Genomic DNA, 14,392 nt, shown 5'->3' with positions numbered 1-14,392 from the left:
GAAGAGGAACAAAGGAACCCTAAAGCAACCAGAAGGACAGAAATCACTAAAGTTAGAGCAGAAATAAACAACATCGAAAATAAAAGAACCATACAAAAGATCAATGAAGCCAAATGTTGGTTCTTTGAGAGATTAAACAAAATTGACAAATCCCTAGCCAGACTCACCAAACAAAAAAGAGAGAAGACTCAAATTAATAGAATTGTAAACGATGCAGGAGATATCACAACTGACACCACAGAAATCCAGAGAATTCTGCAAAACTTCTATAAAGAACTATATGCCACCAAGCTAGAGAATCTGGAAGAAATGGAACAATTCCTAGAAACCTATGCACTTCCAAAACTGAACCAAGAAGAACTACAAAATCTAAATGCACCAATCAAAGACAAAGAAATTGAAACCGTTATTAAGAATCTCCCCAACAACAAAAGTCCTGGACCAGATGGCTTCACAAATGAATTCTACAAAAATTTCAGGAAACAGTTAATACCCATCTTCTTAAGCTATTCCATAAGATTGAAGAAACAGGAATACTCCCTTCCACCTTTTATGAAGCCAACATCACCCTGATACCAAAAGCTGATAGGGACAGAACAAAAAAGGAAAACTACAGACCAATATCTCTGATGAACATAGATGCCAAAATATTAAACAAGATCTTGGCCAACCGGATACAGCAACACATCAAAAAGATTGTTCATCATGACCAAGTAGGATTCATACCAGGAATGCAAGGCTGGTTCAACATCCGTAAATCAATCAATGTCATTCATCACATCAATAAAAGCAAAGCCAAAAACCACATGATTATCTCAATAGATGCAGAAAAAGCCTTTGACAAAATGCAACACCCATTCATGCTCAAAACTCTACAGAAAATGGGAATAGATGGGAAATTCCTCAAGATAGTGGAGTCTATATATAGCAAACCTACAGCCAACATCATACTCAATGGAGAGAAGCTGAAAGCATTCCCCCTCAGATCGGGGACTAGACAGGGCTGTCCACTGTCACCGTTACTCTTCAACATAGTATTGGAAGTTCTTGCCATAGCAATCAGGCAAGAGAAAGAAATCAAAGGGATACAGATTGGAAGGGAAGAAGTCAAGCTCTCACTATTTGCAGATGATATGATAGTATACATAGAAAGACCTAAAGAATCCAGTAGAAAATTACTGGAAGTTGTTAGGCAATATATCAAGGTATCAGGCTACAAAATCAATGTACAAAAATCAGTGGCATTTCTTTATGCAAACACTAAATCTGAAGAAGAAGACATCCAGAAATCACTCCCATTTACTGTTTCAGCAAAATCAATCAAATACCTAGGAATAAAGTTGACCAAAGAAGTGAAAGACTTGTATGCTGAAAACTATGAGTCGCTACTCAAGGACATAGAAACTGATACCAAGAAATGGAAAGATATCCCATGCTCATGGATTGGAAGAATAAATATCATCAAAATGAATATTCTCCCCAGAGCCATATACAAATTTAATGCAATACCCATCAAAGTTCCACCAGGCTTCTTTAAGAGAATAGAACAAACACTACAATCATTTATCTGGAACCTGAAAACACCTAGAATTGCCAAAACCATCTTAAGGAAAAGAAACAGAAATGGAGGCATCACACTCCCAGACCTTAAACTATATTATAAAGCCATCATCATCAAAACAGCATGGTACTGGAACAAAAATAGGCACACAGACCAGTGGAACAGAATTGAAAGCCCAGAAGTAAATCCCAACACCTATGGGCATCTAATCTTTGATAAGGGGGCCCAAAGGATTAAATGGAAAAAGGAGGCTCTCTTCAATAAATGGTGCTGGGAAAACTGGGTTGAAACATGCAGAAGAATGAAATTGAACCACTTTATCTCACCAGAAACAAAAATCAACTCCAAATGGATCAAAGACCTAGATGTCAGACCAGAAACAATCAAATACTTAGAGGAAAACATTGGTAAAACACTTTCCCACATACACCTCAAGGACATCTTTGATGAATCAAACCCAGTTGCAAGGAAGACCAAAGCAGAAACAAACCAATGGGACTACATCAAATTGAAAAGCTTCTGCACATCCAAAGAAACTATTAAACAAACAGAGAGACCCCTCACAGAATGGGAGAAGATCTTCACATGCCAGACATCAGACAAGAAACTAATCACCAAAATATATAAAGAGCTCAGCAAACTTAGCACCAAAAAAGCAAATGACCCCATCCAAAAATGGGCAGAGGAAATGAACAAAACATTCACCTCAGAGGAGATCCAAAAGGCTAACAAACATATGAAAAACTGCTCTAAGTCACTGATTATCAGAGAAATGCAAATCAAGACAACACTAAGATACCACCTCACTCCTGTAAGAATGGCATACATCAAAAAGGACAGCAGCAACAAATGCTGGAGAGGATGTGGGGACAGAGGAACCCTTTTACATTGCTGGTGGGAATGTAAATTGGTACAGCCTCTGTGGAGAGCAGTCTGGAAAACTACTCTCAGAAGGCTAGACATGGACCTTCCATATGACCCAATAATTCCTCTCCTGGGGTTATACCCCAAGGACTCCATAACACCCAACCAAAAAGAGGTGTGTACTCCTATGTTCATAGCAGCACAATTCATAATAGCTAAAACCTGGAAGCAACCCAGGTGCCCAACAACAGATGAGTGGCTGAGAAAGCTGTGGTATATATACACAATGGAATACTATGCAGCTATCAAGAACAATGAACCCACCCTCTCTGACCCATCTTGGACAGAGCTAGAAGGAATTATGTTAAGTGAACTAAGTCAGAAAGATAAAGATGAGTATGGGATGATCCCACTCATCAACAGAAGCTGACTAAGAAGATCTGAAAGGGAAACTAAAAGCAGGACCTGATCAAATTGTAAGTAGGGCACCAAAGTAAAAACCCAGTGGTGAGGGGTAGGCATGTAGCTTCCTGGGCCAGTGGGGGGTGGGAGTGGGCGGGAGGGATGGGTCACAGTCCTTTGGTGGTGGGAATGGTGTTTATGTACACTCCTAGCAAAATGTAGACATATAAATCAGGAGCTAATTAATATGAGAGGGGGAAATCAATTGTATGTCTCAAAGTTTCTCAAAAGACAAACTGAATCTTTTTAATAGATAGGCTATGTATTTGATATGCGGACTCTCTCAAAAGCCTAGACCAAGTAGATTAGAAGCTTCCAATAGCACAGCTATATACAAGATACTGGGTACTGTACAGCAAACCATAACAAAGGGACTTTTCAAAGTTAACCCAATTAACAAATAATGTGATGATAATATTAACTATTGATTGTCTTTTTGAACCCTAAGACAGCAGGAACCTCACATCTTCACTATAGAGCCCCTACTCCCCCAGTCCTGGAACCCTTGGATAGGGCCCACTTTCCCGTATGCATCTCCCAATCCAAACCAAATAACATTGCATCTGCCGATCACAACCTAACCAAAGCAACGATTGCTACCTCAACATGCTTCACCTCAGAATGTATCCAGAGACTTCACGTGTGGAATGACAACCCTTCAGCTTCATTACTCGAGTGAGACCTTTCCTTTAATAGTACACTCTAATTTCATCTCAGGTAGTTCACTTTCCAACAAAGTCCCATAACCTAGATATACACCAGTTTCTGTGAGAGAGAGCTTATGTGCACACGTATCCATAAACTACTGCAAAATATATACCTGAAAGCAGAAGTACACTAGAGTTTGCAGTGAGTACCCCCCTAACACTTTCTCTCCACTATTCCAAGCTTGGGATCCATGATTGCTCAACAAATTGTTTGGCTTCATATGTTAACTCTCTTTTCAATCACCAGGTTCCAGATGCCACCAGGATGCTGGCTAGGCTTCCCTGGATTGAAGACCCCACCAATGTGTCCTGGAGCTCAGCTTCCCCAGAGTCACACCCTACTAGGGAAAGAGAGAGGCAGACTGGGGGTATGGACCGACCAGTCAACGCCCATGTTCAGCGGGGAAGCAATTACAGAAGCCAGACCTTCTACCTTCTGCAACCCTCAAGGACCCTGGGTCCATGCTCCCAGAGGGGTAGAGAATGGGAAAGCTACCATGGGAGGGGGTGGGTTATGGGGATTGGGTGTTGGGAATTGTGTGGAGTTGTACCCCTCCTACCTTATGCTTTTGTTCACTAATCCTTTCTTAAATAAAAAATTTTAAAAAAAGATAATTTAATGTAATAAAAAATTAAAATTATGATTTTAACTTTGAGTGATGAGTTTATTCACAAAGTGAAAGTAAAGACTATCTGACATAGCTTAAACATAGTGAAGTAATCTAAAAGATGATTCTATTTAAAATATTTTGTTTACAGGACTGGCAAAATAGCTCACCTGGACAGTGTGCTAGTTTAGTCATTCATGTGAGCCAGGTTCAAACATGGAGCCCACCACATTGGAGGAAGCTTCAGTGCTGTGATGCCTTTCCCTCTCTGTATGTGTCTGTCTCTTGCCATCTGAAAAAGTCAATATGGAGCATTTAAACCCTGGAGATGTATATGTGTATGTATGCTACATCAAATAATATCCATAGAAATGAAAACAAAAGTCCATTTTTACTGTCAAATAGAGTCCCAACTCTATTTCTCTTTCTAAAAGCAATCACTGTTAGTTTAGTGTCTATCTTATAGATTTATATATAAAAGGTTTGTATGTATGTTACATATGCAAAATATATAAATATGTATCTATTAATGTATGTCGATGTTCATGTTGCATAATCACATAATTCTTTTTACATAAATGAAATTATTGCCACCAAGGTTGTAACTGGGCCTCAGTGCCAGCACTATGAATCCATGTCACCCAGTAGCCATTCCCCTCCCCCTTTTTTCTATAGGTCAGAGAGAAACTGATCTGGTGGGGTAGAGAGTGAGAGTGAGACTTACAGTCCTGCTTCATCATTAGTGAAATGCAGCCCTCTACAAGTGGGAGCAGGACTCAAATCAGGGTCCTCCCATATGAAAATGTGCATGCTCAGCTAAGCACAGCCAGATCCCCAAAATTCTAGTTTACTTCACAATATGATTTGGAGATCTTTATATGAATGGATAGGAATGCCTCTAACATAACCAGTGGAACCCAAGTGACTATTGTGGTCAAAAGCCTAGCACCAAGGAGACTAGTTTTGTTCTAATCCCAGAATGGTGTGGGAAATATGTCTGCATCTTTCTGGGGGGACACCCATTCATCAGAATCTGAGACACCTGTGTCTTTTATTTCTTTCCAACAGATGAATGAATGGAGACTATGCAAACTCATAAACACAATAATTCATTGGGCAAGATTCAATTCCTTTATGAGGCAGTTCCATTTGTGGCAAATGACAGACTTCCCCTGTGCACATCCACAAGCATTCAGAGTAGCTCGCCTTCTGCTGCTGAATTATTCCCACTTACAGCAAAAGAATGTGGAACTTTCAGATTTGCATACTGGGTTGCCTGAGCACATCTACAAGGAAACCATTTCTAGCAGGGGCCAAGTGTTGGCACACCTGGTTGAGTGCACGTTACAGTGTACAAGGACTTGGGTTTGAGCCCCTGATTCCCACCTGCAGAAGGAAAGCTCCATGAGTGGTGAAGCATGGCTGCAGATTCTAGCTGTCTCTCTCCCCCCGCCCCCCCCCCCCCAATTTCTGGCTGTCTCTATCCAATAAATGAAGTGGCTTTTTTTTTTTTTTTTTTTAATATTCCATTCCTAGCACAAGAAGGCAGATAGGCACAGTGAGGCTCTGGGACTTCCCACAGCACAGTGTGCAGTGTCAAGGAACCTATTTCCAAGCTGCTACTTAGGTTTTCTCAGGTTCTCAGGATACCACTATGTGTGTTTCCAATACCATTTTAGTTGCACATATTCCAGACAGTGTAGAAAATAGGCAAACCTATGTTTATATTTTTCTCTGAAAACAAACTTTCCACAAATCCCATTCCTAGCATTTAACATTCCTAACCAAATATAACACTCTACCATATATCTCTATTGTACTCAGTGTCTCTTCTTTGTCTAGTGAAAAAAGGCACCTTTCATTACAAAATGATTAAGTTTCACTTTGGCTGTTGGTAGGTATTATTTATAATGAAAAAGTCTGTGAAATCACTATATTTTAGGTTTAGGCAAACTACTTTCTCTGATTTTTTGTTTGTTTTTGTTTTTATTTTTGCCTCCATGGTTGCTGCTTTGGCTCAGTGCTGGTACTAGGAATTCACTGCTCCTGGCAACCCTTTTTCCATTTTATTGGGTAGGACAGATGGGAGGGTAGAGAGAGGGAGGGAGAAAGATAGATGCCTGCAAACCTGCTTCAACACTTGTGAAGCATCTCCCTTGCAGGTGAGGAACTGGGGGCTTGAACCAGGATCCTTGCATGGTCCTCGCACTTAGTACTATATGCAGTTAACAGGGGTGAATCACTGCCCCACCCCATGTATTCTTTAAATTTTTAAAAAAATTTATGAGAGTGAGAGAGAGAAAGAGAGATCCAGAGATTGAACCCCAGAGCTCATGCTTTTAAGTTCAGTGCTCCAGCCACTGGGCCACTTATGGGATGCATCCCTGGTATGTTCTTATTTTCAAGCAAATCAAGGTAATTGGCTTGTCTACTTGAACTACTGACCCTGGCTTTTTGAGCTTTCCTTATCTAAAAAGATTATATAAGAGAATGCTGCCAGCACATCTGCTGCACAAAAACTCTAAAAACAAGCCACAGGAGTAATGACAGCTATACATGGACTTCACATGATAAGAACTTAATTCCACATCAGGGTACACTTTGAAAATGTCAGCACTACTTTATCAATGTGGATGTTCTTCTGTACATATCGAATTTCCACTTAAATACTTGTAAGATCCTAAAACTTCAGGCATATATTACCTAGGGGAGGGAGATGGAGAGATTCTAAAACTTCAGGCATATATTACCTAGGGGAGGGAGATGGAGAGATGCAGAGAGAGAGAGAGAGAGAGAGAGAGAGAAACAGAGAAACAGACTGACTGAAATGTGGGAGGTCACAGGAAAAAGTCAATTCAGTCCTGCACTGGGATATACTCAAGGAAGAGAAAACAAAATAATGCTGCACAAGAACAACTGTGTTCACAACTAACTTAGAAGGATGTGAACACTACAGAAAATTTACATCCCATCAGCATCTTATAAACCCAGGGCTCTGGAAAGCTGGCTCATGATTTCTGTTGCCAAGGAATGGAATCTACTCTGACTCTCTCCTGGTGGGGAAGGTATGTGAAGTTCTGGCATTCAGCAGCTCCAGAGCAGAGTCAACAGTAAGGCAGAAAGTTTAAACTACCTGCTGGGCAGGTGCCAGTGTCTGGCACTGTGTTCATGACAATTTGACAGGAATGAATTTGCCTCTTGGCACTAGGCACTACCATTCTTCAGGATTATCTACCTAATTCTCTGCTTGTCTCTTCCTTTCACTATTACATCTGTTAACTGTAGACTTGAAAATATCAAATCTTATACCGGTTTAAATGTCTACTGGTTTTCTTCTTACTTGTGGGCAGAGGAGTCCAGAATTTCTCAGCATGACACTTAGCACAGAGGCCTGCTTCAGTGATGATGCTAATGGACATCAACAGTGAAGCCTCAGTTTGGAAGAAAGCCCTTGGCCACATGGCAAGCCATACTGCTCACTTTCTGAATTGGACTTATGCCATGGTTTTAAGTGTTATGTCACCTACCATCATCTCATTTATTTGTGTGGAACATGGAGTTTTTGACTTTTTATTGGAAGTTAGAGTCAAAAACTAAATTGTGCAGTGAAATTTCTTTTTAAAAAATCTAGTATTACCTTAAAAGTTCATTTTGAAATTTCAGGAAAAAGAAAAAAGATAAAGTAGACCTAAAGTAGGTTCTGAAACTATAACAAGCATCATTTTTTTACAACCCTGCAAACCAAAAAACCAAAAGCATATTCCATTTTTTTTGGTTCATATCTGACTGACTGCTTTCTAGCAAGATTGCAACCAACTTTAAAAACCAAACTTGGAGGCATACTTATCTAGAAGGTTCAGGAATCCTAGGTTCCTGAACTTGTTTCTCATTTTGCTGTAAAGCGTGGGTGGCCATGAGCATTCCTGGCAGCTATAAGGCATTTGCTAATGTATTTGACTTTTAAAGTTGTTAATCATACTTATCAACACAGGCAAGCAGCACTGGCCACAAAAGATTAGCTACTCTACTATAATGTTCTTAGTAATCCCAACACAGGAACATCAGCACAGAATGAGAACTGTCTCAGCCGGCTCCAAGCTTCAGTGACTTCAGAACTTATTAAAAAATCTTAGCTTTTAAGAAATACAGATTTTCTTTTCCATCAAAACATGCGTGCGTGCGCGCGCGCACACGCACATGCACACGCACACGCACACGCACACGCACACACACACACACACACACTTGTGATGGAAGCAAAGACCTAATATTTCTAACACTGTACGCCGTGTGGTTTCTTTTGAGCAGCTAGGATGGCTTTAAAATGTCACACACAGTTTGAGTTTCAATGCGGCCTTTACTGTCATGAGATTCAGGTGCTACTGATCTCATACAAAAAAATGTGAATAACAATCAGGAAAGAACCTGGTTTCCAGGGCAACTAAACCTTGTTTGAATCCTTTGGAAGCATTAGATTCCAACTGTAGTTTCCCCCCCAAGACACACAAACCATTGTTTCTAGGGGGAAGAAAATGCTTCACCTAACTCAGAAGTGAGTGCATCAGAGAATTCAGGAACAGAATTAATCTTCTGAGGAAAAAGCAGAGTAACCCAGGGCTGAGTTTTCCTGTCTCTGATCTTTATTTCATCTAAGGATTCTCCCTTAAAAAACTGAGAGGTGTTTCAGCAGCAGACATATTTCTGCTTTGTTGGAGTCTTGCTAGAGTTCCCATGCTTGGCCTGTGTTCTGCTTAGCCCATCCTAACCTCACAAGGCTAAAATTAGCCTGACTTCTCCAAAACAAAACAAACACAGTAAAAGTTCATCTTCTATTTCACTCTCAGCCAACTCTCCACAAGATGTCCTCTAGATAACCTCAAAACATTTACTCTGTAATTTATGATTAAAAACAAAACAAAAAATCAAACAACACAAAACCTTAAACTAATGACACACAGCCCTTTTCAAGACATTGTTAGCTTTGATGCCTGGATAATAATCCTCATCATGTTTGAGATTCATTTCATTGCTTGGAGACGTAGCAGCTTCAAGAGTTAGATAGGATTTAAGAGCTCCAGGAATGGAAGACTAGGAAATAGAGAAGTCTCATATGAAGTGTCTTCAAAGGAAAGGAAGTACCATTTCTCTAAAGCATTTGAGTGTAGGCCATCCCAACAAACAAACAAAAGAGGGAGAGACCAGATAGCTTCTAGAGACAAAGAATGTGGCCGGCAGTTTTTGACCAAGTGCCATCCATAATAGCTCACAGAACCAGAGTTTTTGGAAAGACAGTTCCCATCATCCCAGCTCATTGTTTTGATATCATGTGCAAACCAAGTACCTCTGGCCACTGAGGGATGGAATGTGTGCCCACTCTCAAGACTTCAGAGCCCCCTACCTCTATTGGTCTACAACACAAAGGGGAGCAAAAGAGCAATTCATTCCTTATTCAAGAAGCTGTGTAGTTGCTGTGAAAGCACACTGATATTCCTGAAAGGCAGGAAGGCTTAGAGCCATGCAACTCAGGAACAGACTGGCCTTTAGGGGTTCTCACTCAATGTTGTTTTGGAGAAATAGGTGGTCAGGGAATTACTCTTCTCAAACAAGAAAATTCAAGGAAAACCTGGGATTGAATGAGATAGGACAATAAAGGTACTGCAAGCTAGCTTTATTCTATTTTATTTTATTATTTGCCATCAGGGATATCACTGACACTTGATGTTTACAAAGTGAATTCACTACTCCCGGCAGCCATTTTGTTTCACCACCTGGGAAGCTTGATCCCTGCAGGTAGGGAGCAGGGGCTTGAACCTGAGTCTTTGTTCATAGCAATATGTATGCTCTACTGAGTGCTGCACTGCCTGGAGCACTTTCTTTTTTAAATGCAACTTTACTGAAACATTGCTAGCTTGGAGAACTCAGATGAGGGGAAGGTAGTGAAGATAAAGATAAACAAATAAACAAAGGCCTAGTTCTTTCAATGAAGAAACTCTTTGCCTGGTAAGGCAGGTAAACCAAGGAGGTAATTATTTCTAAATGGGAAAGGATGTTAACATATATAGAGTGTTTCCTTAATGGCAATGACTGGAACAGACTATATCTCATACACACCCACACACACATGCCTTTTAATGAATAAGGAAACTGAAGTTCATATTTAAGTGATGTTGAAGGCTATGCAGAAGTTATCTATCATCTCTGTACTGAAATCTAGATCTCTCTCCAAAGCCTGTAATGCCAAAGTTGTGGTCTTCATACACAGTGATGTCTGTTTTCACTTCACTTTTCTGACTCACAACAACCTGGCTCTCCTCCCCTGCTAAATAAAATATTATAAGAAACGCTTCTAATATCTTAACACAGCCAGGCTACTAGAAAAGTTCAAGATGGTATTACTGCAACATATCAACTCATCTTTCATTTAGTTGTCTGTGGAGAGCAGATAGTAATTGTAATATCCTTGGAGTTTTTGCTATTAAAAAGATAGGGAAGGACCTTTTGTGACAAATACTTATTAGGTCACATCATCCTATGTTTGACTGTGCTGAACAACATAGAAAGAAACCCCAAGAATACCTGAAGATAATTTGATAAAAGAGAAAACCTACAGATATACCAAGAGCTTGGATGACTCTTAAAAACAAGGTCATTGGCAACACACAAATTATGTACTACACTCAACTTTTGGAATACAAAAAGCACATATATTCTTTCTACTGAGTACTATATAAGATGCTAGAGCTAAATATGAAAATAGTTAACAGAAACCTCAGAGTCCAGGCAGTGGATCACCTAGTAGTGTGCACACATTGTAGTGTGCCAGGTTCAAGACCCTGGTCCCCACCTACTTGGGGGAGCTTCATGAGTAGTGAAGCAATGCTGCAGGTGTCTCCTTCTCTCCTCCCTATCTCCCCCTTCACTGTCAATTTATCTCTATCCAAAATAAACATATAAATAAAAAATATTTTTTAAAAGAAAGAAACCTTGGGGGTCTGGTGGTAGCGCAGAGGGTTAAGTCACATGGCACAAAGCACAAGGACTGGGCTAAGGATCCTGGTTCAAGCCCCCGGCTCCCCATCTGCAGGGGAGTCGCTTCATAAGCAGTGAAGCAGGTCTATAGTGTCTTTCTTTCTCCCTGTCTTCTCCTCCTCTCTCCATTTCTCTTTGTCCTATCCAACAACAATGACACCAATAACAACAATAATAACCACAACAATGATAAAACAACAAGGGCAACAAAAGGGGGGGAAGCCTCCAGGAACAGTGGATTTGTGGTGCTGGCACCAAGCCCCAGCAATAACCCTAGAGGCGGAAAAAAAAATAATAAATTTTAAAAAAAAAGAAAGAAAGAAACCTCACAGTAACTTCCCAAAGAGTCAGAGGACCACCATGTGGTATGTTTAAGTTCAAAGCCATGACTATAAAGGCAGGAAGCAGGAGGCATTTATTATGAAGGCGAATAACTGCAAGGTTCTAGACTGCATACCAAACAGGAACAGGTTGAAATTATATTCCTGTAGCACCTGGTGACAAAGATACAATCAGAGGGGGCTGGATGGCGGTGGAGTACCGGGTTAAGTGCACACAGTACGAAGTGCATGGACCTGTGCAAGGATCCTGGTTTGAGCCCCCAGTCCTCCATCTGCTGGGGGGGGGGGTCGCCTCATAAGCGGTGAAGCAGGTCTGTGCGTGCCTTTCTCTCCCTCTCTCTATTTCCCTCTCAATTTCTCTCTGTCATATTGAAAAGGAAAAAAAAAGAAAAGATTCATAGTGCTGGCACTCTAGCAACTTAAGGAAAAAAAAAGAAAGGAAGAAAGAAAGAAAAAGATACAACCTGCCTCTATGCTTTAATTTTTCATTTGTTACCATAATGACACTCAGTGGTGTGATTCTGAGAATCTCCAGAGAGCTTTTTTCTATACTGATGTTGTCTTCTGTAGCTAAAATAGTGCCTAATCCACAATAGGCACACAAACGTAAAGTAAGCCTGCCACATATATGGAATTGAACAGTATCTTTTCTTTTCTTTTTTTTTTTTTTTGGTGTCTGGCTTCCTTTGCTTTGTGTCAGATATTTTTTGTTTTTCCTTCTTTAAAGCTAAATAATATCATCATCAAGTCTGGGACTGATTAGGACTGGAAACTGATGATGGAGCAGACTTACCAAGTTGCCTTGAGTGTATGTCTCCGCTGTCCTTCCCTGAATCCCAGCATTGCTCGCTCTGAATGGAATTCTTAGCCTGATCTTTTGTTTGGCCAATACAAGTCCTCTTTAGAGAGCCTGCTCACTCTCATCCAGCTACCTCCATGTACAAGCATCTGTGTGAACTGCAACAGTTCCTCGTGCAAAGTGAAAATGCAGGCTTTATCTAACGCTATTAATTTCAATCTCTAAGAGATCCTCGTATACCCATATTTGTAGCAGCATTTTTTCACAGGAACCAAAAGGTGAAAGCAACCCAAATGCCCATTGAGAGATGAATGGATGGACATAATGTGGTATATCTAGACACAGTGGAATATTACTCAGCCTTAAGAAGGAAGGAGAGTTCTGTCACATGGTACATCATATGCCTAATGACATTATGCCAGATGAAATTAGTTAGTTAAAGGACAAATGCTATATTTGCACCTCATAAGAGGCACTTAGAGTAGTCAGATTCACAGAGATCAATAGTAGGGTGGTGGTGATCAGGGGTTAGAGGAAGGTGGGTTAGAAGTTGCTTAATGAGTAGAGAGCTTTAGTTCTTCAGGACAGAAAGAGTTCTGGAGAAGGATGATGGTGAGGATGGCACAACAAAATGAATATACTCAACATTATTGAACTGTATACCTAAAAGTGATGGACATAGCAAATGCATGCATATTTTACCATATTCGAGACATTTTGGTGGTATGGAGTCGTGTCTGTGGGTAAAATGCATTCCTTGGATACAGAAAGACCGGAGTAAAATAGCATCAGATATGCTAAGCATTGATATGGTCTCTCATTTACTCTTTTATTTTTTCTTTTTAGAACTGCTTAAAAAATTTAAGCCTAGTGTCAGACTTTAATCAACTTACAAATATGAGACATCAGATATTCAGACTAAAACAAATATACTCAGAACTAAATCTAGGCAATATAAGAACTTAAAGTAGTAAATTTTATTTTCTTCCCTGGCATATTGATTTAATAGTGACTTAAAAGATTTTAAGGTAATGGGGGTATAATTTCACACCCCTTCCCAAAACAAAGGACTATGTCCATACCCCAGTCTCCTTACAATAACCACCATAGCTTTCCCAGTCTTAGATATGGGCTGAATTTTTTATTTCAAGTTCATGTGTTCAATTTTCTATATATTTCATGAGTGAAATCATCTAACAGTTGTCATTTATCTCCCTACTGACTTCACTAAGCATAATCTCCTCTAATTCCATCCATTTTTTCCCAAAGGACACAATATCATCATTTTTAATTGCTGAGCAGTGCTTCATAACTTTGTTAACCAGTCATTTGTCAAAGGGCAAATAGATTGCGTCCATATTTTGGCTTTTGTAAATAATGCAGCTATAACACGGGGATGTGTATATCCTTCAACTCATTCACTCTTTAAATTAAATATTTAACAAAATAAATTAAATACCTATATGCCTTTCCACTTAAAAATTATTCATCTTCTCAAGATGATAACAACAGAGCATGAAACCAAGCACCAGGGTCTTCTAAGTAGTGGGTCCTGGCACAAGATTGCAGGGTTGCACACCTACGAAGTTAGCCCTGTCACTGTGACCTCACAGTATTGTCTGATCACACTATCTACCACTAATGCCTGCATATGGCAATGTTCACCCAATAAATTGTGAATTATTTGAGAGTAGAATTTAAAACCACTTTTTCTTTTCTTCCATCATCTGCATGTGTCTAATGCTAGAAGACATTTAATTTCTTCAATTCCTGCTATAAATTATAACAGTAACAAATTATGCATGGCCTAGAATAAAGCCTTGCAAAGCATTTCTGAAGAAGGCCAATCTGTTGTATTAGCAGGCACAGAACATCAGCACAAGCACCTTTGGCTATTTTTCTCAACACATTTAATGTCCACTTCTATTAGGTTTGCATTTTTTCTTCATAGTGCTCTATGTTAGGAAAGAGGACGGGATAGATAACTATATGCACTAGCCATATAACAAATGCATGACAAA

General features: G+C 39.8%; 1 protein-coding gene and 1 long non-coding RNA gene across 8 annotated transcripts in view; one reads left to right on the top strand and one right to left on the bottom strand.

Moving 5' to 3' along the window:
* LOC132538640 (uncharacterized) overlaps positions 1–14,392 on the top strand; it is a 915,711-nt gene that overhangs the window by 330,413 nt on the left and 570,906 nt on the right. The window lies entirely within an intron of this gene.
* Positions 1–14,392, bottom strand: part of STARD13 (StAR related lipid transfer domain containing 13) — a 576,918-nt gene that overhangs the window by 124,189 nt on the left and 438,337 nt on the right. The window contains exon 1 of one of the 7 annotated variants that reach the window (XM_060191641.1): positions 4,373–4,440. The exons of the other annotated variants lie outside the window; for them this stretch is intronic. Within the exon in view, the coding sequence (XP_060047624.1) occupies positions 4,373–4,397 (25 nt within the window). The 5' untranslated portion in view covers positions 4,398–4,440. Of the gene's footprint in view, positions 1–4,372; positions 4,441–14,392 lie in introns of those variants that run through there. 7 annotated transcript variants of the gene reach the window in all.

Source organism: Erinaceus europaeus, chromosome 5 (genome assembly GCF_950295315.1).
Source record: "Erinaceus europaeus chromosome 5, mEriEur2.1, whole genome shotgun sequence".
NCBI lineage: Eukaryota > Metazoa > Chordata > Mammalia > Eulipotyphla > Erinaceidae > Erinaceus > Erinaceus europaeus.
This window is presented reverse-complemented; position numbering and strand designations above follow the sequence as displayed.